At 36.4% G+C, this 27,131-nt stretch overlaps 3 protein-coding genes across 3 annotated transcripts; 2 read left to right on the top strand and 1 right to left on the bottom strand.

Annotated features, from left to right (window-relative positions):
- The first annotated feature begins 245 nt into the window (after positions 1–245).
- On the top strand, positions 246–1,303 carry LOC144573197 (uncharacterized). Its single transcript, XM_078322910.1, has one exon. It carries the CDS (start codon positions 371–373, stop codon positions 1,244–1,246), a length of 876 nt encoding a protein of 291 aa, XP_078179036.1. The 5' UTR covers positions 246–370; the 3' UTR covers positions 1,247–1,303.
- Positions 1,304–4,830: 3,527 nt separating this feature from the next.
- Positions 4,831–6,858, bottom strand: ACBP6 (acyl-CoA-binding protein 6). Its single transcript, XM_078322909.1, has 4 exons — positions 6,735–6,858; positions 5,940–6,054; positions 5,588–5,650; positions 4,831–5,085 (listed from the first exon to the last, which is right to left on the bottom strand). Exons 1-4 carry the CDS (start codon positions 6,744–6,746, stop codon positions 5,000–5,002), a joined length of 276 nt encoding a protein of 91 aa, XP_078179035.1. The 5' UTR covers positions 6,747–6,858; the 3' UTR covers positions 4,831–4,999.
- Positions 6,859–12,029: 5,171 nt separating this feature from the next.
- LOC144573632 (uncharacterized) lies at positions 12,030–13,308 on the top strand. Its single transcript, XM_078323410.1, has 3 exons — positions 12,030–13,002; positions 13,110–13,265; positions 13,303–13,308. The coding sequence occupies exons 1-3, from the start codon at positions 12,157–12,159 to the stop codon at positions 13,306–13,308; spliced, it is 1,008 nt and encodes a 335-aa protein (XP_078179536.1). The 5' UTR covers positions 12,030–12,156.
- The last annotated feature ends 13,823 nt before the right edge of the window (positions 13,309–27,131 follow it).

Below are 27,131 nucleotides of genomic sequence, written 5' to 3'. Positions count from 1 at the left end.
CACAAGATAAAGCATGCAATTAAGAGTCATATTGAGTTCAGAATTGGGTGTTATCTGCTCAGCACAACCAGACAAAATGGGAGGCAAACTACATTAAAGTTGCCTCTAGTTAAAGAATGTTAAAGTAAATTGGGCCCTACTTTCTGTGAAATCAGCTTAACTACCAAAAAGAAGCTAACTTTATAATGTACCAAACCCACTATTATCCCTTTTGCCTATATAGGGTAGTTAATAATTTAGTAGTACCTCGTTGACTATGCAAATGCATAATAACTTTTATTAACTTCTATATATTCCCCCTCTTTCTTTTGTTCTTCACTCTAACTAGAGATAGAGATAGAGATAGAGAGAGAGAGAGAGAGAGAGAGAGATGTATTACAACACTTGCTATTCTTCAAGGAGGTCATACTATGGACCTTCACCAGTAATACCCTGCCTTCTAATAGGAGGCCTAGTGCTTGTAATATTTTGGGATGCGCTATGCGAGTGGTACGAGTATGCTTATGAGGTGAAAGGGAGTTTTGAGTCAAACGTACCCATTATAATTTTCGTCGCATTTGTCGCTCTCATGTTCTTATTTGGTTTCATTACGGATGCAGTGGCTGTATTAATTCCTCTTGCCGTTGTTCTGGTGATACTTCCATTTCTGAATGAAATCACTATTGTGTTGGTGCTGCTAGTAGTCATAGCTTTCCTAGGTTTGCACTACTACCCACCACACAAATCGGTGTCAAATGGTTGGGGCCGATCGCAACCCACGTTCTATCCTGGCACCTCACACTCATGGGAGAGTAATGAGTCTAATCTCCCATTAGGGTTAAGTTCTGGGTTATTGTGCTATTTAATTATGCTATCATGCCTCTTTATATGCATAACATATTACGAGGATGAGGGTTCTCGATGGATATGTTTGGCATTGGTTTTAGTTATTGTACTGTTTTTCAGCTTCTCCGGTTTTGGGGACGAGAGATCGAATTATCCAGTCAAGAGAACGGGTCTGTACAGTTGGAACTGGTTGAGATCTTTTTACCAGCCACAAAATAATGTTGGTTTGCGTAATAGAAAGGATTTTGATTGGGGCTTCAGCTTGAGTTTAGGGTTGCTTTGCTACTTGGTCATGCTAGTATGCATCTTCTTTTGCATGGTATCTTGCAACAATGATGTTTATTGGTGTTTTTCCTTTGCATTGATTTTACTAATTGTACTATATTTCAACTACTCTGAACCAGAGATCAGGAAGTTATAAACTAGGTTTGTTTGTTGGGTGCCCTTGTAAATAGTTCAAGTCATAGAAAGCTTTCAATTATATATCAAGTTCTCTTAAAGTGAAGTTACATTTATTAATCTATTTATTTCGGAAAGATGGAAAAAATTTATGGCTTGTTTGTTTTGAAAGCAATTTCTCTGTTTTGAGTCTATAGTATGAGTGAGGCTGTGGTACTTTGCAATGTGTGAATCGTTCTGTGCATTGGATTCATATCTCCGTTATCAAAGTTCAAATAGTTGATCCAATCCGTTCAACATTATTATCATACAAAAATATACTTGGAGACCAAATTTATATTTTTTGGAACATTTTTACTATTTTTTTTGATAGGTAGAGAATCATTACTTTTGGATGATCTAGAATTTTTAGATCAAGTGATTTTCTAATTGTCTAAAAAAATAGTAAAAAATTCCAAACAATATAAAATTTGGTTTCCAAGTATATTTTCATATGATAATAATGTTGAGCGGTTTGGATCTACTATTTGGACTTTAAAAATGAAGATATAAATCCAATGCACAAAACGATTCGCACATTGCAAAGTACCATAGCCTGCCTCACCCCTATAGTTTTAACCAGTAACTTTTTTGTAAATGATGAAAGAAGAAGTGTTTCAATCATAGGTTCAAGTTGACTACAGAGATTTGTGTTTGGAGAGCCATAAAAGAAGTAAATTAGCTTAAACCCAACAGAACCGAGAAAATAATTGGGCTTTCAGTGGGCCTAATGAAAACCTAACACATGGTATTACCATCAAGTTCTTTTGCTCCTGATATTATTAATGTTAAATCATAAGAATGTTTTAAAGCATTTTAATTCTTTTACAATGTATTCTAAGTTTCTAACTAATAGTCTCACCCGACCAAAACAACCATACAATGTTAAAACATATGATATATTGCAAGTTGCTCTTAGATAGGTCCACACTCCACAGTGACAATTAAAAGCATTGCTTACATTGACATAGTGATATTAAATTCTATTCTCAGATTAGTACCATGGTGATGCAAGTCTGAATTCAATATGGTAATGTATTTTTGTCTAACATGCAACGGGTCACTAACTCATAGGCTGCAACTGAGTTCTGTGATGAGCTGACACTAAATGCTTGCATCAAGTCCGCTATACAAATCACTGCACAAAAATGCTGTATAATAATTTGATTGGGTAGTTCTGAGTTAGTTGCATCCATTTGAGACTGAATCATGCAAGAATACTTCAATACTTGCTTGTTATATACTACTACGTACCCTCACCTAAACCCTGCTCTCTAGAGAGAGAGATGATGAATTGCAACAACAGAGATATGTCTTACAACCCTCGTTATTCTCAAAATGTTCTACGTCAGGGACCGTCGCCAGTGATCCCTTTCCTTCTAGTGGTTTGTGTTGGGTCGCTCGTTTGTTGGGAATACATGCCGGAGTATTATGAAAAGATGGTTGAAGTTACAGAGAGCATAGGAGAATTGCCAGAAACCCTTCCACTCTTACTAATCATAGGCATCTTTGTTGTCATATTATCGTATAGCTTCATGTGCAACACATTTGTGTCAGTCGTACCAATTGGCATGCTGTTGTTAGTTTTTCTTTTGCAAAATGAAGTGTTGTGCATCATAGTACTGCTTTTGGTTTTATCTTTTTTTTCCATGTACACTTACCCGTCACAAAATGGAGGATACCCCCGGTTTGGGTGGAGCTCGAACTGGTCAAGAGTACCTGAGTACGAGTCAAGACGGGATAGTCGGTCAGACAATGTGGAATCGGGTGAAAGAAGATCAAGCTTGCCACTTAATTTAACTCCGGGGCAAATATGTTATTTGATAATGATAGGATGCTTACTGACATGTACGGCAAATTTGGAGGATCAAGATATATGGTGGACATGCATGGCGCTTCTTCTTCTCTGTGTTCTCTATGTCAACTTCTCAGGCCGTGGAAATAGGGAATGGGTGTTGTGAAGTTAAATGGACAAGGAATTAATTTCTTAAATTTTCATTTACTTGTCGATACTCGATAGTGGCTCATGTGTTTAATAGATAACAATGTAGTATGTATATATTGTGCATTTTCTTATGACATCTGACAATTAATAATTTATTAAGTTTGAATCATGCTTTATAAAATGGGCCTTCTGAGTGTCAATCAATACAAGTCGCCTAAAGATTTTCAGATTATTAAAGTGCCATACAGACAATATTTAGTTAGTGTTCATCTAAATACAGCATAGTGATTGAAATAAATACGACTCCTTTGACAATTTCAAACCTCTCGGCAGACCCAAAACATTTATCTTCACAAAATACTCAAATTTTGGGGATTTCAGAATATACATTGAAAAACCTAGCTGAAATTTAACTATCCACACAAAATATATATTTGACTAAATTTAACTTCATTAACCATTTATATTAAATTTGCAGAATTTTTTCCGGAAGAACTAAACCATCATTTTTTACTGCTGATGGGCCCCCGCAGTGGAGAATTTCTTGGCAGGGACTACGTACCAGTCAAAATAGTAGAGCAGTGAATAAAGTCAAATCTTAATGAAAGAGAAATTCTAGTGCCAGAGAACAAATGCCATGCATATCATGTGGCCTTGGCCGAGGATGTAGACGCCTCGACCCTGTGCATCCTTCTTAATACCAACAACAACCAAGTCTTTGGTTTCAAATTTGCAGAGGAGTTACCAGTGTTAGTCATGGTTTGGTTCATGAATCCATATCCTATGAGGTAACATAATATTTCAGTTGATCCAGACCATCTGATTAGAATCTGGGTCAATCTGGCCGATGTGGAATGCATAAGACTCCTTTAATATTCGTGCAAATCTAAACAGAAATATCATGTTACCTTAGGTGACATGAATTCCTTGGTTCATCAGGGCATTATTTCATCTCTTTTTCCTGTAAAGTAGAGATATGTAACAATGGGAACCATGGCCGTGATGAATAGCATTCCTGCCTAGAAGAACACCTGGAGCTCAAGCGAAAGTAAGGTTGACTCCTGATGAACCGCAAGAGGAACATGAAATAACAGAGCATGAAAGAGATGAACCGCAAGAGGAAAGCATCCTGATGTATACAGGAAAATTGAATGGTCCTGAGGATTCAGCACATTGAGGAATGGGTTGGGACTAGGGAGAAAGAAGTTACTTTACTTTACTGTCTGCAGTTGACTCCTCTCTCCGATGCTCGTCTGGTGGGTATTCAACTGTCCAATTAACAGATTAAATCATACTAATTTTTTTATATTAACCAGTTATCAAACACTCAAACTTAGTGATAGAATGGTTGAAAGGTGTTCAACTGTCCAATTAACAGATTAAATCATACTAATTTATACAACAATTCCACACTACAGTAGAAGTTGCAAATTTTTAAACCCTTCAACATCTGCTATCACTGTAACACACCACTCAACGTCAACAATACACTATCCATGCCAACATTGAACCGAAGACTGCTCTTTTGGGTTTTCTTGTTCAATTTGACCCAGAACCCTTAACCAAAAACCAGAATCAAAATAACAATGAGACAAACAAGGTTGCACAGAATGAACAAGGTACACAGAATGAACTAAATAGATTTGTTGATACATTGGAAAAGGAATCAGCACAACAATCCCATCATTACATGATCTTAATACACACAACTGAGCTAGGGTATGCTTCATCCACTAGATACGGCAATTGTAGCCTAATTAAAGTTCATTATTTTAGGGAATAGAAGGGAACTTAAGACGAAGCAGCAGCAGCTTCCTCCTCCTTCAGCTGCTTCACCTTTGTAATGTAGTCACTCATCGCCTCCTCCTTTGATTTTGCTTTTTCAGTGGTCAAATAAAAAATTCAAATCAGTTTATAATTACTTATTTAATAACTTTAGAACTCTAGTAGAGCCTTAGTTCAATTACAGATTTCAAAAGAAGCACAAATCAAACTCAGAATGAAGAGAAAAGCACAGTACTGCTTCTCTTGGTGTACTGTACTGAAAACCCAAAATGATTCATGATCCACTTTTTTCTTCACATGTTTGTTATGTTTCTGTATGTGTGTGAATTAAAAAAGATAAGAGAGGAGGGGGGGGGGGTCCAGATCCCCTAAAGTAACCCAATCTTTGGGTTTTGGATCGAGACCGTCCGATACGAATCTGTCGCTCGAGATTGCTTGCTTCGCGATTCGAATTCATCTCTCGAGATGTGTGCGCTCCACTTCGGATAGATTATCATGGATTCAAATCGGACGGTCCCGATTTAAAACCCAAAGATTGATTTACTTCACTGGATCTGAATTCGGGGGGTGGGGGCCTGGGGGGTGTTGTTGTACCTTCAACAGCCTTCCAAGCATTCCATTTGGCACGTTCTCTCATGCTGAAAATGCCTGGACAGCCTATACATCCCCAAGAGAAATAAAATAAAATTATATTCATCATAAATTATCTTACTGTAGTCCCAAAAAAGTAAAATTATAAATAAAGAACGCACAAATAACTTCACAATGCTCATTTTGGTGTGTGTTAGAGCTGATATTGTTAAGTTACCAGATAGTACAGAATTTCATTTTGATATCTATACTTTGTCTTTCCTATTTTAATACTTATTTGAAGAAATCGATCACTGGTAACACATCATATCATTGAGTATTTGTACCAGTATAAATATAAGAAGGAAAGACTTACTGGTATTGACAGGGCCAACAGTTGCTTGTTTGAAGAGGCCATAGAGGATCAATAAGTTATCGTTTGTACACTCTTTCAAGGTTTTTGCCAATACAGCATGTTCATCAAAGTCTTCCTACAGAAGATTCATAGCACGATTCAGATCAGTGCTGGTTATCCCCAAATTACTTGTTGAATTTTGAAGCTTTCAATTATTAAAGATATACAGAAAGAAAAAGGTACCAGCTGCTATTCACTGAGGGCCCGAATACAAGCCAGAATGCTTGCCTTTTTGGGCAATTTTAGTTTAGAACAGAAAGGGAAAGGCAAAGTTTCAGTCTCTTTGCAAGATGCCCATTATAATTAGAGAATAACACTAGACTAGTAAATTCATCTGTTATTTATTACAGAAATTGAGGTTAATCTTACAAATTTTTGCTAATTATTTAAACAAAACCACTAGAAATGATGTATGGTAGGGGATTCATTTTACAGAAGGGCCAAAAAGGAGAGAAATCAGATCAACAACAACACATACCAGATCGATAATTTAGATAACACAGAGAAGAATATAAAATTATTTCCGGCTAAAAGAGTCACTGATATCGAAGTCCAGAACAATCTACATCTCTTTTGAATAAGAATAACTTCAGACCCTTTTTTTCTCTCGAAATTTAATGATTTTTTTCTAAAAGCAACAGATCAGCTGGTTCAGATGTAATGGCAACAGAAAAATTGAAGGAAAATGATCTTTCGTTTGCAAATTTTGCTAAATTTCTTGGATTCAAATAACTTAAAAGTTCCTGGTAGGAGTACCTGGAGACCCATCTTCTCTCGGTTTCTGTTTTTCTCTTGATTTCTCCGCAGAAAATTTGACGGCTTCAGAGATTGGGATACTTGCCATTTTATATAGGGAAACGATGAACTTATCGTTTATGTATATTCCTCGGTGTGTATATCTGTGTTGCGAGTTAATAAGCTAAGGTTTTCCTCCATTGAACTACTAATAAGTTTATACTTAATAGTCACTGCCTAGGTTTCAAAAAAAACAAAAAATACTTTGTTGAACATCAATAAATAGATAAACATTTATTAGCGGAGATTGTTATTAGAGGAAAGTATAATTAATACGGAGATTGTTATTAAAGGACAGCATAATTAATGCGGGAATAGTTATTAAATGATAGATAATTTAATGCGGGAATAGTTATTAAATGATAGATAATTTAATGCGGGAATAAATGAAAATTATTAGCAGAATAAATGGGGGGGGATAAATGACAGTTAAGGAAGTTAATATTGAGAGAGAGAGTACGGGGATAAAGGAAGCTGATAACAGTACCCGCACTGTACCCGCAGTGGGGACCACCGAAAATTAAATGTGAAAAAATATTTTTTTTGTGGGGATCGCAAAAATTTCATAATTTAAATTTTTTTCTTAAAGTATTAATATCTATGCGAAAGTATTTATACCTATGTATAGAAGTATTTATATCTATGAGGTAAATAATTATTTATTGTGCGGGTAATGTACATAGCATGAAGATAACAGTACCCACAGCACTGTATCCGCACTGTACTCGCACTGTACCACCGAAAATTAAATGCAGAAAGATAACTTCCTATAGAGACTGCAAGATCTCCACAATATTTTTTTTTTCATATTATTAATACCTATGTAATTTTTTCTTTCAAATGAGATCCATGATGATGTACTTTCAGACTCATCGTCGTGCAAATATTTATACCTCACCGTACAAGTATTTATACCTATACATGAAAATACTTTTTACATATGACACTAAAAGTATTAATATCTAAGTATTGAAAGTATTTATACTTATACACTGAAGTATTTATACGTATGAGGTCAACTATTTTTGTTAGAGGAAGGCTGACGTGGGGATGATTGGGAAACTCGAAAAGAGATAATCATAACAAGTCATGCATCAAAGTGTTAATATTTTTTTAAGTATTAATATCTTATCTTCTAAGTATTTATAACTACGAATGTATACATATCTAAATATTTTTTACATATGACGCTGAAAGTATTAATATCTAAGTACTTAAAGTATTTATATCTATGCATTGAAGTATTTATTTCTATAAAATTAATTATTTTTATTACAGAAAGGTTGACGCAAGAACGAGTGCGGGAATTGTAAAAGAGAAACTATATAATTAGTGGGGACCATAGAGAAATGATGCTACTGAGATTTTAAAATAATAATTAGTTGAGACTATATAATTAGTGGGAATCAAAATACATTATTTCTCTAAGTGCGGGTACTGTAGCATGAGTACTGTAGCGCAGGTACTGTGCAGATACTAAAATAATTATTTGGGAATAAATGGGAGAACAGAGATGAGGAAATTTTTATAATTATTCTAAATAATAATATCGTTACAATTACAAAATATTATCTATTCTTTTGAAACTTTTACCATTATTTTTAATATTTTCACATAATTTATTCTGACAATTCACCCTAGTTTCAATTTATAAAATTATTCACTATTTTAATATATTATAATATTTGCGCTTATCACTTTTTATTTTACAATCTTGCAGTCGTCATGTAAAATTTATATTATAATTGAGGAGGGATCTAATTACATCTTTTTTGGTGACACCAAATTACACTTTTTATTTACAAAGTTATCAAAGTACAAATAATTGATCCAAATCATTCAACATAATGGATATATTAAAGGGAACGACTAACAGTACTCCCATATCAGTCCCCTAAACGTCCCTCGCACTAAAAGACAAACAACTTTCGACAGAGGACCACTAACTGACTCCAACATCTGATATTGGGGTATTTATACTCTGAGTTAATAGTCAAAACGTATAGTATTCATACCTACGAATGTATAGTATTCATACTTATTATCAGAACCATTCGTCGTATGTAAACACAAGCTGGAGGGGACCAGTAACGACCAGGGGGACCGTTGACGTCTTGTGACAGCCTAGATTGGGGACCGCAACCGTCTGAAAGCGACATTTGCCAAGATTGGGGACCACTACATAGAATCTATATATTATTCATATCTAACTAAAGAAGTATTCATATCTAAACAAAAGAAGTATTCATACATGTTTGAAATAATTTATACAATTCAAAATTTAAAGTTAGACCCTTCTTCTTGAACATATCTTCTAAGAAATATTCATATCTAACTAATGAAGTATTCATATGCTGCACTCTTGACAACCTTCGCTGGGCTTAGCATGGACCCCCTCCAATGGTGCACCACGCTCTCCCTGCTAAATCTCGACGGTGCACCACGCTCTCCTCGCCGGATTTGAGTTGTGTTGAATTTATTTTTATTTTTTTTCTAAGAGAAGATTGAAGAGGGTGAGTTTTGACCACGTGGGGGAACAAAAAAGGAAGATTGTTAGGAGGACAGATAGGGGGACAGATTCAAGGGGGACAACATCTTTACTCTATATTAAAATGTGCTTGTAGATCAAATTTTATATTTTTTTTCAATTTTTTTTACTATTTATTAAGTATTTAACAAAATCGCTATATTCAGACCATTGAATTTTTGTACACATCTTAATAAATAGTAAAAAAATAAAAAAAATGTAAAATTTGATCTGCAAGCATATTTTGATCAACTGTTTAGACTTTAAAAATGTAGGGTGTAACCCGGTATCATCAAAAAGGGTATAATTGGACCCTCATCATAATTTTGGCAAACTTAATAAATTAATAATTAGTCACGCATCCATTCAATGACTATCTTAATTGTTATATCAAAAATGCAATTGATTTTTATCAATTACCGAAGTAGTATAATTTTTTATTTATTAAAAAATAGTATCATAATAAGATTATTTTATAACGCATAACTTACAATTGATAAATTAATTGTTCTGCTAACAGTTTTTTCTTTGACACATTTTGTTTGGCATTTTTAAATCCCATATTAAAAAAATAATAATGTTAATATTAGAGGTTCCATAAGTTTGATCAGACATTTGTTTGAATTGAATGTATTTAGCATTTGACTCAATGCATGTGCTCATTTTGGTAATAATAAAAGGCATCACTATGCATTGCATGTTACATGTATTAGTACAGGAGGGACGGAAACGATGGATCCCATATTCCCATTCCCATCCCACAGAGAAAGAGAATCTCAATGACAGTAATGAGGATCCATATATCTCCTATTTGAACCAAACACGAAACATGTACAATATCCAATATCTTCTCTTCTCTTTCTAGGAAGTTGAAAAAAAAAAGAAAACTCAGCGAATTTCGAATATTCGGGCTCCCATTATTAGACAATGACGGTGAATAGAGAATACTGTGGATGATCATTTATATAACCATCCAAAATTAAATATGAACTGTTCCTCTTTTTCTTTTTAATAAATATATATATATATATATATATATATATATATTTATATTTCTTAAGAGATCCAAGTGTTTCATATCTTTAGAATTTATTCCAAATTTATACCAAGGATTCCTTTTAGAATTTATACCAAATCTTAAACTTTTCCAAGGAAGAGAATCCGCGGCCATTTTTATTAATATTCTTAAAAAAATAGAAAATTTTAAAAATGCCCCTCTCTCTAATTTTTTTTCATACATGCCCTGACCGCCTGGGCCTGGGGCGGCCCAAAACAGCTAGTGAGGCGCCCCAGGGCCCGGCGGCCCATACCTTAAGTGAGGCGCCACCCCCTGGGGCGCCCCACTAGTCCTGTGATTTAAACGCATTTTCTGCCTCTGTCACTTCCCGATCTCAGACCTTCTCTGGAGGCGATAACTGGGGAAAATAGGTATGTTTTTTTAATTATAATAATTAGTAATTATAATTATAATAATTAGTAATTATAATTATAATAATTAGTAATTACTGTTCCAAATTTACTGTTGCACTTACTGTAGCGTACTGTACATTACTGTTGACATTTACTGTAGCGTACTGTACATTTACTGTTGACCTGTACTGTATCGTACTGTACATTATTGTTGGTATTTACTGCAGCGTACTGTACAATTACTGTAGCAATTGCTGTACACCTACTGTAGAAAAATTGTAATTTTTTTTAATTTTGTTTATTTATTTTTCAATTAGTCATTTATTAATGTACCCATTATTATGTCATGTAATACTTGTAAATTTTTTTTTTAAAATGTAGTTTGTTAAAGAAGAGATGTTAGTTGCACTGTATGTCGGCGGCAAGCTAGAAAGGGATGAAGATGGCGTGCATTACACGAAAGAAGTCGCATTTGGCTTCGAGATTAATGAAAATACCACATTTGAGGAACTGAAGCAGCTAATATACGAAAAGACATCTGTAAACCCCAACAGGTATGAAATAGAGTTGGCTACACGGATTGACAACTCACGTGGGGGGGGTAGACCTTACTTTGTTAAGTTTCCAATAACAGATGCCAATTTGTGGAGAGTTGTGTATACTCAATTTGTAGCTTGTGGGGTCCCGGTAATGGACATATATTCGAAGAGGGTTCCCCGCACGAGGGCTGGACCTTCAAGTTCGGCTGGGGCTGGACCTTCAGGTTATGACAACCAGGGGTACCATCAGCACTCCCCTTATGACCACCAGGAGTACCACCAGCAATCCCCTTATGACAACCAGGGGTACCACCAGGAGTATCACAGCCCCGGTAATGACAACCAGGGGTACCACAACTCCCCAGAAAATACTGAAGAGTTACCACTACCACCCAGACAGACACCCATAATCCCTAGATTTCCAACTATGCCAGAGTCAGGACCGGTACCCGTTAATCGAAATGATGTTGATGTTGATGTTGATGCTATTGATGCCGTACCAGAAAGAGAAATGGAAACGGGGGATGAATACCAAGGGGTTTGGGAAGATGATGACTTATCAGATGGTGATGCAAATGTAGCAGGGTTGTCCAGGGCAGAAAAATTCCCGATTAGAGGTCGGGGGAATAAGCATCCGGTTGCCACATTCAACGACACCACAGCTTTCGAAGAGGCAGACATTAGTTTCTTTGGTCCTCGTGTTGTATACAACAAAGAACTTGCCGCAGGGCAAGTTTATACTAGCGTAGACGAGCTTGTAAAGAAAATATATGAGACTCATGTTCACGGCAACTGGGAATGTATAATACACAAAAGGGACCGAACAAGGTTAGTTGTGCTTTGTTCAACTCACCCGCACTGCGAGTTCCGCCTTTTTGCAACCCCTGCGGGTTCAGGGGAAGCATGGATGATTAAGAAGTGCGAACCACCTCATACATGCAAGTCTGCGTCCACAAGGACAGACCATTCAAATCTGACAGCATCACTAATTGCCGATGCAATTGAGGAGGACATTAAGTTGGATCCATCGATGAGCATCAAGGCGGTGGCTATGACCGTCAGACACAAATACAAATATGTAATCCCAAAATACAACAGGCTGTGGAGAGGTCGTGAACTTGCGATTTGCAGGATATTTGGTAGTTGGAAGGACTCATATGGCTATCTGGCACCATTGCTCCAGGCCATGGCAAGTACAAATGTCGGCACCGTATATGAGCGATGGCATGGCCCTTTTTTTGATAAAGACGGTGTACTAATAGAGGGAGCTAAACAATTCAAGGGCATAGCATGGGCTTTTGGTCCTTGTATCCAGGCTGTGCCATACATCAGACCTGTTATCAGCATTGATGCATGCTTCATGTCTGGCCGTTACGAGGGGAGACTACTCATAGCATGCGCATATGATGCTGAGAACCAGCTGTTGCCTTTGGCGTTTGCAATTGTTCGTAAAGAGGACGGCGAGAACTGGGGATTCTTTATGCAGTTTTTAAGAAGACGGGTGATTGGGGAAGGGAAGTTTTTCTGTGTGATATCAGACCAGCACAAAGGAATAAAATATGTTTTTGATCGTGAAGATTACGGTTGGTCAACACGTACTGGCCAGTGTGTGCACAGGTTGTGTATGCAACACGTTGCGGAGAACCTTTCCAAGGCAACCGGAGGCGACACGTGGGTTACTGATACATTTAGATGGAATTGCAGAAAGAAAAAGCCGAGAAGGGTGGTAGAGATGACTAGCAGTTTTGCAAGGGTACATGCATTTCAATTGTTTACATATATTATTGTACTTTAAGAAAACAATTTTTTTTTACTACAATTGTTTACTTACATTATTCTATTTCCTTATTTTCTATGTAGTACATGCCAAAGGCAAATCTCTACTTAATGAAGGTGGGGAAAAATAATCCCCGAGATGTCAACGAAGATCCAGCATACGAGAAAATATATCAATCCCGGGATGGAGGTTGGCGTTGGGGAATTATGACCACCAACGGATCCGAGTCGCTGAATGCAGTATTCAAGCAGAGCCGGATGTTGCCTGTGGCTGCAGTTGTAGAGGACACATTGTACAAGTTAAATGCCTGGTTTCAGGAACGGCGTGCTAAGGCCGCAGAATTAATAAGGATGAACCAGTCATTTTCAACAAGGGTGGAGGAGAAACTAAGACGACACAGAGACAAAGGTGCAACCATGACCGTGATCCCGATGGGTAACGATGGAACAGAATTCGAAGTGCAAAATCCAAATGAGTACGTTCCTACCACCCGTAAACCAGACGGCACTATGGCGTTTGTCAAGAGGGCTTGCAAGTACGTGGTTAAATTTGGAGATGCCAGGGCGGTAACCTGTACATGCCAAGGACCCCAGCTAAGTCACATACCCTGCAGTCACGTGATGGCGGTATGCCGAGTGAGGAACTACTGTGAGGATCACTATGTTGCTGACATGTACCGTACCGATTACCTTGCTTCCACTTGGGGTGGATCTTTCCATTCTTATCCTGATCAGCATGAGTGGCCTACATATGTCGGAGATAGAATATTACCTTCAGAAGGATGGATAAGAAAGGGAAGGAGGAGACACAAGCGTATTGTAATGACCATGGACGAGATGGGTGGTAGGCGACCGTCGGGAAATCGGGCTCACCGTTCTGTTTCCGACAGGCGCAGGGCAGGTACGTAGAATTGTACAAAATTTATTTATGCTTTAATTATATTACTAACTGAATTGCATTGTTACATTTAGATGCAATAAACGAACACAACGAAAGAGAAAATGCCAGAGTTGTCGCTGAAGCAACCGGTAGAACACAACCCCCTCCTCCTGTAAGCCAATCATCTAGTAGCCAAGCCTCTACAAGTAATGCCGCACCTGCCACTGGTACCAGAAGAACTAGTCGTTTGTTAGGTTTATTCAGACGTGGTGGCAGATAAACTTGCTATTTTGCTTATGCGAATTGATTTATTTGGTATATGTGTATGTGTATGTGTATGTGTATGTGTGTATGTATATGTATATGTATGTGTATGTGTATGTGTATGTGTATGTGTATGTGTATGTGTATGTGTATGTGTGAGTTTTTTTGTATGTGTATGTGTATATATGTATGTGTATATGTGTATGTGTATGTGTATGTGTATGTGCATGTGTGTATGTGTATGTGTGTATATTATACATATAGTTCACCAAAGAAATAAAAATAAAAATTAAAGTTATAAAAATTTACGACATCACTTCGTAAATATATCAAATATTATATTTTTTGGCATACACATACACATATACATAATATTTTATTTTTTGACATACACATATACATAAACCCAACACTTTTTTCAACAAAATTATTCAAATCAAAATACTAAGATTTCTCAAAAAAAAAAAAAAAAAAACCAAATTACTAATGGGGCGCCCCAGGGGGTGGCGCCTCACTTGGGGTATGGGCCGCCGGGCCCTGGGGCGCCTCACTTGGTGTTTTGGGCCGCCCCTGGTCCAGGCGGTCAGGGCATATTTAAAAAAAAATGAGGAACAGGGTTATTTTTAAAATTTTCTTTTTTTTCAGGGATATTAATAAAAATGGCCGGAGAATCCGTATCAAATATTGGAGGTTGCAGCGTATAATATGAAACTTCGTATTGATTTTTCATTATATTTTTATATTTTTATCATGTATATATTCGATCATCTCCGAAAATTTCAATCAACAAAACTTGCTTACAAGTCGTCCAAATTTAAAATTGAGATTTCAATTGGATCAGATTTATTTCAAACTTATTTTGTCCTACAGAAACAAATTAATTAAATTATGTGGTTATTTTATTGTCGCTTATGCGTATAGAAAAAAGTTAATATATGTTGACATACAAAAAATTTATGGTTATGGTCAATATACCATCCCACCTGCAATTTTCAACACCAAAATATTAAACTTTATGGGTTTAACTTATTAGAGCATCTACATTCATAAAATTCAAAATGATTTTTAAATAACTGTTAACTACTTTTTAGAAATTATGGTTTTTAAAGTTTCTAACTCTCACATCTCTGAAACTCATTTTAGAGTTTCTATTAAGCCACGTCAGCAACAAATTAAAAAGGAGAAACAATTTGAGCCAATCATTTGGTCAACATAGAGTTTATAAACAAATTATGTATCAGACTGTCAAGGCGTCAGCAATGCCAGTGCGAAATTGTGTGTCGTTTTTTTTCTTTTCCGTATTTCGTCCATATTTGTCGTGTGACATGTAGAGTAGAACTAGGTGTTTCTATGTCTAAGGGTTTTTTCTAAAAAAAAAAAATTAAAAAATAGGGTGTTTCTAACTTTACTAAAATTCACTGTGAACTCAATTTTAAAATTTATTGAATTAGTTTTAAACGATAAATTCAAACCATTGAAATCATTCTACCTTACGAGTGATGCGTCTACATGTGAAAATTTTAAAGTTTCTAATTAATTTGATATAAAGTGAAGTGATCAAATTATAAGAGCATCTACATCCCTAAAACTCAAAAGGATTTCTAAATAACTATTAACTACTTTTTAAAAATTATGGTCTTTAAAGTTTCTAACTCTCACATTCCTGAAACTCATTTTAGAGTTTCTATTAAGCCACGTCAGCAACAAATTAAAAAGAAGAAACAATTTGAGCCAATCATTTGACCAACATAGAGTTTATAAACAGTTTCTTAATAAGAAACTTTCATGCATAGTTTCTAAATAAGAACCTCTCCCACATCCCTGAAACTGGATTAGAAACTGCCACGTCAGATTAGAAACTCTAATAGTTTCAGGGATGTAGATGCTCTTATATTTCTTAATTAGTAAATTTAAAAATCATGGGTCACTAATTATTATTATATTTTTCCGTCATATATGCATGCATCATTGCGAATTAAACTTTATTTTTCTTTCAAAACACTCATGTCATCTTTATATACATAAATTTTTGTAATGTGGTTAATCTGTAGCATCTCAATCAACGATTCAATTTGATTACTTATAGTTGATAATTAGGTCTTAAGTTTAATTGCATATGCTGAAATATTAGATGAATTAGCTAAATCATGATAAATAATTATGACAATTGGCGAAATGATGCTTATAATGAATTAAATTATGATAAATTTCAATCTTTTGTAAAATATGCTCTCAGATCATTTTCCTTATATATGAATTAATATTTCGGGCTTTGTTATGGGTCCGACAAAGCTTCTTAGCCTTCTGCATGAAATTTGATGTCTGGGCGGGATTCAGCTTGTATATCTTCATTTTCTCATTTCTATGAAAATATTAAGATTTCTAAAATATATATATATATATATATATATATATATATATATATATATATATATATATATATATATATATAGAGTTAGGCTGGGGTGCTATGGATAGCATAGTGGCCTCTATGCTACGGCTCAATATTCGAGTTTTCAAAATTCAAACGGTCGATCCGAACCGTTCATCTTATTCTCCATATTAATATCTGCTTGGAGACCAAATTTTATAATTTTCTGAATTTTTTTACTATTTATTAAGTCACTTTGAAAATCGCTAATCCAACGGTTTTACTGTTTTGTGCAGCCACCGTTGGATCAACAATTTTGTAAAATACTTAATAAATAGTAAAAAAATTCATAAAAATGTAAAATTTGGTCTCCAAGCAGATATTAATATGGAGAATAAGATGAACGGTTCGGATCGACCGTTTGAATTTTGAAAACTCGAATATTGAGCCATAGCATAGAGGCCACTATGCTATCCATAGCACCCCAGCCTAACTCTATATATATATATATATATATATATATATATATATATATATATATGAGGTTGGCTAAGATCAAAGTGGTAGTTCCTGAGCTTTGGTGTTACCAAGTCGTTTTTTAATTTTTAAAGTTCAAAACGTCGATCCGAACCGTTCAAGTTGTTCTCCATATTAAATTGTGCTTGGAGACCAAATTTCACATTTTTCTGAATTTTTTTACTATTTATTAAGCCACTTTGAAAACAGTTGATCCAACGGTGGCTTCTGATTTTACTGTTTTGTTAAGCCACCGTTGGATCAGTGATTTTCAAAGTGGCTTAATAAATACTAAAAAAAATTCAGAAAAATATAAAATTTGGTCTCCAAGCACAATTTAATATGGAGAACAACTTGAACGGTTCGGATCGATGTTTTGAACTTTGCAAATTGAAAAACGAATTGGTAGCACCAAAGCTCAGGAACTACCACTTTGATCTTAGCCAACCTCTATATATATATTGTAGCTAACTGCCCCGCCCCCGGACAGCCTGGTAAAAAAAAAGAGAAAAAGTTGACCGCCCACATACGGGGCAGTTTGATAGAAAAATTTGGCCGCTCCACATTTGAGCGGTCATGGAAGATTTGAAAAAAAAAAATAGAGGGCAGATTTAATATTTTCTTTATTTTTAGAGTATTAATAAAAAATCGGAAAAATCTGACCTTTTAACTGTAAGAATTTGAAAGTTCGATTCTTCAAATTAAAGATTTAAATTTTTGTATTTTTTTAAATGAAAAAAATAAAGTTAGAATGTGTTAGACAAATATTTCCCGAATTTTTTATAAATATCCAAAATTAATTATAAATTACGGATTCTAACCGGTTTTGTAATTTTTTTTCAAAATTAATTTTTTTTCAAAATTATCCAACCCGGTTAGTGGCTAACCGGAAAATAGATTCCTTTCCGGTACCCTACCACCCGGATCCATTCAAAATACCCGGTTAGCAAATAACCGGAAAGAAAATACCGGTTAATGGTTAACCGAACATTCAATCCGGACCCGGGTATTTGTTAACCGGACTTTCTTTCCGGTTATTGGTTAACCGAACACCCAACCCGGACCCGGTTATTGGATAACCGGAAAGAAAGTGGGGGTTGGCCTGGGGCGTCGACACGTGGCGGCTTGGGGCTCCGCGTGGCTTTGTGTTTTGTTACTGTACACATGTGATATCCGTTTTTATATACAGAATTTGGGTGAGTTCGGCTGCGAGGAAGAGAAGAGCAAGGCAGAGGAAGAAAAGAGAAGAGCAAGGCAGAGAGGAAATACCGTTGAGCATCAGGTTTTTTATTTATTTATTTATTTATTTTGTATTAAAATAATTTGTAGTATTGATTAGATTGTGATGAAATTGTTGAAATATTATTTAGATTGTTTGAAAATATTTGAAATACCGTTGAAATAATTTTTTAGAACCGTGAATAAGACAAAATATACATGTTTGATATGGTAATGCATGCCTTTGTACCGCGAAGTAATATTTGAAATATTGTTCATATTATTAGGAATTTATAATATTATTTAGATTGAGATTATTAGTTCGATAATAATAATTTATATTGTTTTTCGAAATATTAGAATGATGCATGTCTAGAAATATTTCGAAATATTTAGATTGAGATTATTAGAAAGTTCCAAAAAGGTTTAGAAAATTGTAAAATAGTATATAATAATTTAGAGTAATTTGTAAAATTGAAAAATGGTTCAGATTCCGATGCATGTCTATGTACCATGAAGTGAAATTGAAAAAAATATTTAGAGTAATTTGTAAAATTCCAAAATGGTTTAGAGTAATTTGTAAAATTCTAAAATTGTGAAAAATGATTTAGAAAGTTTCAAAATAGTGTAGAATATTTTAGAAATAATTAAAATGATGCCAGAATAATTTAGAAAGTTTCAAAATGATTTAGAGTAATTTGTAAAATTCTAAAATGTTAAAAAATAATTTAGGAAGTTCTAAAATAGTGTAGAATAATTTAGAAAATTTTAAGATGGTGCCTGAATAATTTAGAAAGTTCCAAAATAGTCTAGAATGGCGTAGAAAGTTCCAAAATAGTTTAGAGTAATTCGTAAAATTCTAAAATAGTTAAGAATAATGTTGAAATAGACGAAATGAATGATGAAATAATGAATTAACTTTGAATTAATTTTGTAGCATGGCAGACGAAATGAATGATGAAATAGATATGGCGCGGGGTACTTTTAGTGATCTGTTGTGGATACCGCACAGCAGTCACAGAGTGTGTCAGGCTTCTGAGGAGGTCAGCAACTAGTTATTTCTTTTTTTTGACTTGTTCAAAAATATAGTCTTATTTTAATTTCTAATTTTTATTTTCGGTAATGTAGAAGAAAGATGTTATAAATGTGAAGCACTACCGTTGTCAAACAGCGTACCACGTTGCATACGCCCCATTCTTGATTCGATTGGGTTTATACCAGATCACAGTCATGCCTCAGAAAAAAATTGATGCGGCGCTGATACACGGACTCGTGGAGCGGTGGCGTCCTGAGACACACACCTTTCATCTTCCCTTCGGGGAGATGACAGGTACTAACTTCAGAACTACTTTAAATAAATCTTTTCTTTGTGATAATTTACTGATAATTAAAATGAAGAAATTTATAGTTCTTTATTTGATAAATTACAGTTACTTTGGAGGATGTGAGCTGTTTGTGGGGTTTGCCCATTACGGGAGTCCCAGTGACGGGGAGTACAGACGGTACGAATGCAAAAGGCCGGCTCTTCGAATTGTTAGGAATTAAAGAGCACGAGCAAAGTGGACTTATGAAAAAACGGGGGCCTGAGGGAAATGAAAGAAGCATGGAATTGACTTTCCTGAAATCTAAGTTTCGTGAACGATTTGAGAAGCTACCGGTAAATCGTACCGAACAAACGCTGAAGTGGTAACTAACTATATATATATACATGTATAGATATCAATTTATTCGTGCTTTAGCCTATCAATAATGTACCATGATTGTCTTAAATTTTGCTAGGTATGTACGTGCATATATCTTGGACCTGATGTCGTCCAGTTTGTTCCCAGATAGTAGCGGGGACGGGATACCGTTGTGGTATCTTGATCTAATTGTGAATTTGGACCAGCCGGTACCATACAATTGGGGTGGAGCCGTTCTTGCATATCTGTATCGACATCTATGTGTCGCTACCGAGCCTGATAGAGGATCTATGCATGGTCCGGTGATGCTTCTGCAGCACTGGTCGTGGACCCGCTTTCCAGTTCTTCGGCCTGAGCCTCAAACTACAAACTGGGAACCTGCCTGGGGCGCTCCAACGCTTGATACATGCTCATCTTTTGCTTATAAATGGTGTTGTCCACAAAAATACGTGTCATCCTCCCACTTCAAGACCCAGGGTGCACGTATCCCGCGGGGCCAGTTTCAGAGTTTGACGGAGGATCATGTGAATTGGCAACCGTACGAGAGGGTCTACAGCAAGCTTCCGACAGTAACTCAGCAGGGAAGGGTATGTTTCAATGTAGTTATTTATTTAGTTATATGTTACCGTATTTATAAATTATAACTCACATTCTTGATAAATTTATCAGCCCTACTACTTGTATCGCGGTCCACTGATATTTTATTGGATCGTTGAGCATACCTATCCGGATCGTTGCATGCGGCAATTCAGATTATTTCAAGAGATTCCGGTGCCACAACCACTGAATAGGCACACGCATGTTGAGTTGCACAAGTAAGGTTTACTCATCATCATTTTCCTTATTTATGTTAGTTACATTTACAGTTACGTTCTTATAAAATTATGAACAGGTTGATGTTGGGCTCAAAGAAGAATGAGTCCTGGGCCACAAGACACGTGACATATGTTCAGTTGGCTACCGCATATGAGGCGCAAGTAATTAGAGAAAGTCGCTTGTTTGACCAAAATGACCTCCCGCGTTATCGCAAGTGGTACCAGAAGAGATGTATGGCATCTGTCTATCTGTTTAGTCAGCATGTGGAAGGAATTGATCGTGTGAATTGGCTCCCCAGAGTAGAGCATGGGCCGAGTGGATACATTCCCAGCGGACCACTTGTCACTCGAACTGTAAAAATTTTTATTTTCTATCCTCGTTGTTTAAGTTATTTAAAAACTCATAATTGCTAAATTTGAAAATATTTGTGTACAGGCATTGACTGGGATTGGAGAGTTGGCGCACGGCGTCAAGATGTTCTTAACCAAGGGGTGGCGAAAACTTGGTAAAAAACTGATGAGGACAGGCTGGCGTCTCTGCTGTGATACAGGTTTCGGTCCACGTGCCCGGCAAATGATGGATGAGGCGGGGATTCCAGAAAACTGGGAAGCGATCCCATCGGACGAGCCTACTCCTATTGGGGTGTATCCATATCCAGAACCGCCTAGATTCGAAGGCCCAGATCCTTTTAAGGGTTGGTTATACGACGGCACCGAATGGAGAAAGTACATCCCATCAGAAGCATTTGCACCGGTAAATCCATCACATCCAGTCGCAGCCCCCGGACAGGTAATTTGTACTTTTACTTAAAAAAATTTGTTTGTAAACCACAACTTATCAAACTAAATTCTAATTATAAGTATCTCAGTCTCAGGAGACGCAAGCTTGGAATCCGGACATCCTGGTTCATGACGTTGATCTCGGACAGGTATGTTTTCGTTTAGAACAAGTATTTTTTTATGAATTACAATTATTTTTTTAGGAATTAAAGCTGTGTATGAATTGCAGGTGAATCAGGATCAAGGTGGACACAATCTGTCTTGGGAGGATCATCAGAGGCAGGGAATAGGCACAGGCACCATAGAAGATTTGCTGGATGTGCAGGAGCAGGAGGATCTTGAGATTGCACGACGAGTATCTATGGAGACTATGCGGCGTGAGCATCCGAGGACTAGTTGGTTATTTGAAGGGCCACCTATAGATACTGGTGACGCAGGGGCATCCACATCCTATTCACGTCCACCTATAGATACTGGTGACGCAGGAGCATCCACATCTCATCCACGTCCATCTGATGCTAGTGCAGGCGAGGGAAGTCCAGAAGAACAACTGGGAAGGGGTCGTAGGCGCCGCCGTGCGACCCGGCGCTTCACGTATGCAGATTATCCCGGCCACATGCCCGGCCTTTGATCTATTTTCTTATCTTTTATCTATGTCTGTATAATTCATCTATTTTAGTTGTACTGCCTGTTAGATTTGGAACCAGTTGTTCGGTTTTAATTATTTTCATTTCCTTCTGTCTTTTAATTGGTATTCGAAACCGTTATCTGTAACTTAACAATTTCATCGAAACCGTCTCCTCTAAACTAAAATAATTCTCAACACGTACAAATAAAATAGTTCTTAGCACATACAAATAAGATAGTTCAACTTGTACAACATAATTTCCAAAAACAAACTAAACTTAATTCGACAACCTACTTACTAACAATGCTAGCCAGTCTTTTTTATCACTCCCAGACGACGTGCTAGCCAGACCTTTTTATCTACAAAATCATCATCAGATATGTCTTGATAGTTGTTTTTCTTTTCCTCGGTCTTTTCTTTTCCTCGGTCTTGACAGTTGTTTTTCTTTTCCTCGGTCTTTTCTCGATTGTTACTGTCCATCTTTATCGTCTACAATTTAAAAATCAGCAAATTAAAATAGTTCTCAACACATACAGAATAAAATAGTTCTCAACACATACAAATAAAATAACACACAAGTTAATTTCTACGACGCAGACTGAAATGTTGTCCGAGGGTGCGCCAAACAGTTGTACTTGTTCTTGCTGGTTGCTCTGCCGCTGCTTGCGCCTGTCTTGTTGCCTCCTCTACATGTAGTGTAGAGCATGTATTAAATTGTGAATTTAGTTAAAAAATGTATTTACAGGCATTGATCGGTTATACCTGCAGCATTCCGATCAATTGTCTCACGATGAGGCTGGTGTCCGAGTCTCCGACCACGCATTCTATCCATTTCCATCGGTATGCGGTCGTGCCGTCTCCGTCCTTTCTTGATCAGATTCGAATCAGGTATAATTTTTGGGCCATTATATGCAGGCCATTCACATTGGTTGCCTTTCGGTTCCCAGTGTCCACTCCATGTTTGTACAACTATAGACATACGGTACAATGGGTTGACGTATAAATTTACATCATATCTCATTTCGCGGACAACCGCCATGAAATGAGAACAGGGTATGCCGGTCAATTGAGGCTTCTGACATTCACATTCAACCTTGTTGTTGTCCTTAACAACAACCCTATACCCGAAATCCCTACGAGTATACTCAAGTCTCGGCTGATTACGCCTTGCTGGAATTTTTTCACCCTTAACTAGGACCTCAAAAAGTCCATGACCGGTACGATAAGGAATCACAGTCATGTCCCTTCCCTTCTCGATACGCTTTTGCAATATCTTAGTTACACGGTCGGACCACACCTGACCATGCTGACATGACATTTGAGATTTGTTCCATCGTTCAAAATACCATTTATTCAATTTATAGAACGTATCCTCCACGACCGCTGCAACCGGTAATCGCCGACTAATTTTGAACACGGCGTTCAGTGACTCTGACCCATTTGTTGTCATTATCCCCCATCGGTGACCTCCGTCCTCTGCTTGATACAACTTCTCTGGACATGGAAGCTCATCTTCATCATTAGGGTTTCTCTTACCCACCTTGTTAAGGTAATCGATAGCTTCCGGACAACCAATTTCAAAGTCTTGTAACATCTCCTGCAACCTTCTAGGTTTGCATTTGTTCACTCCAGCTATGAATCTATCGCTAACCTCTCTCTTACGCCCCACGTGCTTGAAGAGGTTTTCAGCAACATGTTGAGAACAATACCGATGCACACATTGGTCGGTCGACTCATCCCATCCGAGATGTGGATCCTGAAACACGGCTTTGATCCCCAAATGTCTATCCGATATGACACAAAAGAATCGATTATCTCCAATCACTTCCAATCTTAACCATCTCATAAAAAAACCCCAGTTGTCAGCGCTTTCTTTCTCCACAATTGCAAAAGCCAACGGAAGCAATTGGTTTTCGGCATCGTACATACATGCCATTAGCAGCCTACCTTGGTACCGTCCCGACATAAAACATGCATCGATGCTAATCACTGGTCTGAGGAACGGTATCGCTGCAATACATGCTCCAAATGCCCATGCCGCTCTGTGGAAGAGCCTATCAGTTTCTTTGTCAATCGGGGTCGACATCACACAATACTTAGTTCCTGGATTCGTTCTTTTGATGGCTTCCAATAGTGGAATAAGTAAGTTGTACGAGTTCTCCCAACTCCCAAACAGATTTGCAATAGCAAGCTCACGGCCTCTCCATAATTTGTTGTACTTGGGGGTTACCTTATTATATTTCTGCATGACGATATCTCGGATATGATTTATAGAAGAGCACACATCCCTTCTAATGGTCTTATCAATCGCAAGGGCAACCATCTCTGCTGTAAGCTGACGATGATCAGTACGTGTTGCTGATACTGTGCACGTGTGAGGATATGCTTGTTTCGTAATAATCCAAGATTCTGAAAGACCATTCTGCTTCGCGTATACCTTAAATTTACAAAATTTATCTCTGCACACCACCTCGTAACGTCTAGGTTCACTTCTAAGGACCTCGCACTCACAATTCTTATCGAGATGGAACTCATTGATTGCTATCCTTAGAGCCGTTTTCGACTCAAAAACTACACCCTTAGCCAATGGATTATCGAATGTTTTTTTTGATCTGCCAAAAAAATCGACATCCGCAGGCCGAAAACCGGATATGTCATTGAAACTATCAACCGGATGTGTCATACTTTCCCGTCCAGTTATCGGGTACTGTGCTTGACGGGTACTGGCTTGACGGTACTGTGAAGGTGACTGGCTGGGCGGTTCAATATCATCGTCCGAACCCGATGACTCACCTGAGAGCATCTCATCTCCACTCTCCAAACTGTCAGAATCAATTGCATCCACAGGGACATGCGAATAATCACGTACCTTTCTACGGACCCGACTGGTACTGGGTCGGGATGTGGTTGGTACATCCACAGAGTTTCGACTGGTACTGGGTCGGGGTCTCACTGGTATATCAACAGAGTGCCGACCGGTACTAGGTCGGGATCTAACTGGTATATCAACAGAGTGCCGACCGGTACTAGGTCGGGATCTAACTGGTATTGGGTCGGGATCCACAGGATACCGACTGGTACTGGGTCGGGATCGAGGTTCAGGAATCTGATTGGTGTAGTTCGGTTCCAATTCTACATATAACTCCAAAATCGGTAACGTTTGTGAAAACGACAACACAATTCCTAAAATCATTTCGAACGATTGTTGGTTTATTACAGGTATTAACTGATGGTCACATCCCCCATCGGTAGACATATTAAACCTGGCTTGGATTTCCAGATTTGCTTGACTAACATTATACCCAACCAATTTATAAATCTCATTTCGAAGATAATCAAAGTTGTGGTTCACGGTTAGCGGTAATGAGTATTTAGCTCGGGTACTGTAAAATACCCCATCATCATTGTATTTGATTTCTCCTCCAAAATAAATCTTCACACAAATAGTTCTATCCATTTTTAGTTTCAATTGGTCTGGCAATTCAAAAAATAACAACATATAAGTAATTAAAAATTGTCCGGACCTCTGAAAATTATTCTATATTGTTTTATAATTTTCTAAATTATTTTAGCCCATTTTGAATATTCCTAACTTATTCTGCACCATTTTGCAATATCCTTAACTATTTTCGAATTTTATAAAATATTCTAAACCATTTTGGAATGTTCGAAAAAATTCTAAATTATTTGAACAATATCCTGAACCAATTGAAATGAACTAATTAATTATATTACAAATTACGATTAAAATAAAAAATAAACTATTTTTAGTCCAAACAATATATGCAATTAACCTATTTTTAGTTTTGATTGGTACAAATCATAAATAATTACAAATTAATGGTAAAAAATTACCTTTTTCTTTTTTATCTTTCTTTATATTTGCCTGAGTGTCTTCCTTTCTCTCCGTCTGAGTGTGATCGTGTGCTTCGTATCTGTAGCAAATTACAAAACCGATTAGAAGAAATAATAATTAACATAATTTCAAAAAAAGATAGATAGTTAAAAGATAAAATAATTAACATAATTTTTTATTTATTGATAGAGCAAGTAATATTTGTTTACTGATTTATTTTTGTATGGATAATTGTAATTGATTGATCAGTTCTAAACAAATAAATTCTAAACCATCTAAAAATATTTCCAAAATTCTAAACAATTATATTTCAAAAATTTATAAAAATTTCGACATAATATGCATACAAAAAAACTGAAGGAGAAATCTTTATTATATTTCGAAAATCAATATTTAAAAAAATAATAACTTAATTACTTAATTATAAAAAAAAAACTTACTTTTTTCCTTTCGTTTCTGATTCTTCAGAGCAAGATTAGCAAGATTAGAATGGTTGTTCAGAGCAAACTACGAGCGGGTTTATATAGCCGAGGTTTCCGCTATTCCATTAACCGGTTATTGATTGAATTTCCGGGAAGTTGTTAACCGAAGAAAATTTTCTATATATTTCCGGGGCACCGTTAACCGAACACGAAACCTGTTATTCAATAACCGTGCATATATCACATTTCCGGTGCACAAATAACCGGTTTCATAATTTTTCGGTTAACCCCTAACCGAATTATTTTAATTTTTCCGGTTATCCGTTTACCGGAAAGATAATGTATTTCCGGTTAGCTACAAACCGGGTTGGGTAATTTTGAAAAAAAATTACAAAACCGGTTAGAATCCGTAATTTATAATTAATTTTGGATATTTATAAAAAATTCGGAATATTTCTCTTCGGATCGATGTCTAATCAAATAGGTATCCATAATTCCATACAAACAAACTCAGGTATTGTTATATATTTCTAAAATCGGATGTTTTAAATCCTACTCTATAAAAAGAAAAAGAAAAAAAAAAAACTACTCTTCATAAGATAATAAAAAGTATTCTAAAGATATGAATTTTGACTTGTAACTATTCATTAGGCAGCAAAACAAATTTCATATAG

The sequence above is a fragment of the Carex rostrata genome, chromosome 21 (genome assembly GCF_964058835.1).
Source record: "Carex rostrata chromosome 21, lpCarRost1.2, whole genome shotgun sequence".
NCBI classification, from domain to species: Eukaryota; Viridiplantae; Streptophyta; class Magnoliopsida; order Poales; family Cyperaceae; genus Carex; species Carex rostrata.
This window is presented reverse-complemented; position numbering and strand designations above follow the sequence as displayed.

What these genes read in the sequence shown, in the direction of transcription:
- LOC144573632 (XM_078323410.1), top strand. Translation starts at nt 12,157, where the DNA reads ATGATTAAGAAGTGCGAACCACCTCATACATGCAAGTCTGCGTCCACA. An exon ending in TGACTAGCAGTTTTGCAAGG is followed by an intron (nt 13,003 to 13,109) that starts GTACATGCATTT and finishes TTTTCTATGTAG; the next exon opens with TACATGCCAAAGGCAAATCT.
- ACBP6 (XM_078322909.1), bottom strand. An exon ending in TGTTGGCCCTGTCAATACCA is followed by an intron (nt 5,651 to 5,939) that starts GTAAGTCTTTCC and finishes GGGGATGTATAG; the next exon opens with GCTGTCCAGGCATTTTCAGC. An exon ending in TGCTTGGAAGGCTGTTGAAG is followed by an intron (nt 5,086 to 5,587) that starts GTACAACAACAC and finishes CCACTGAAAAAG; the next exon opens with CAAAATCAAAGGAGGAGGCG.
- LOC144573197 (XM_078322910.1), top strand. Translation starts at nt 371, where the DNA reads ATGTATTACAACACTTGCTATTCTTCAAGGAGGTCATACTATGGACCT.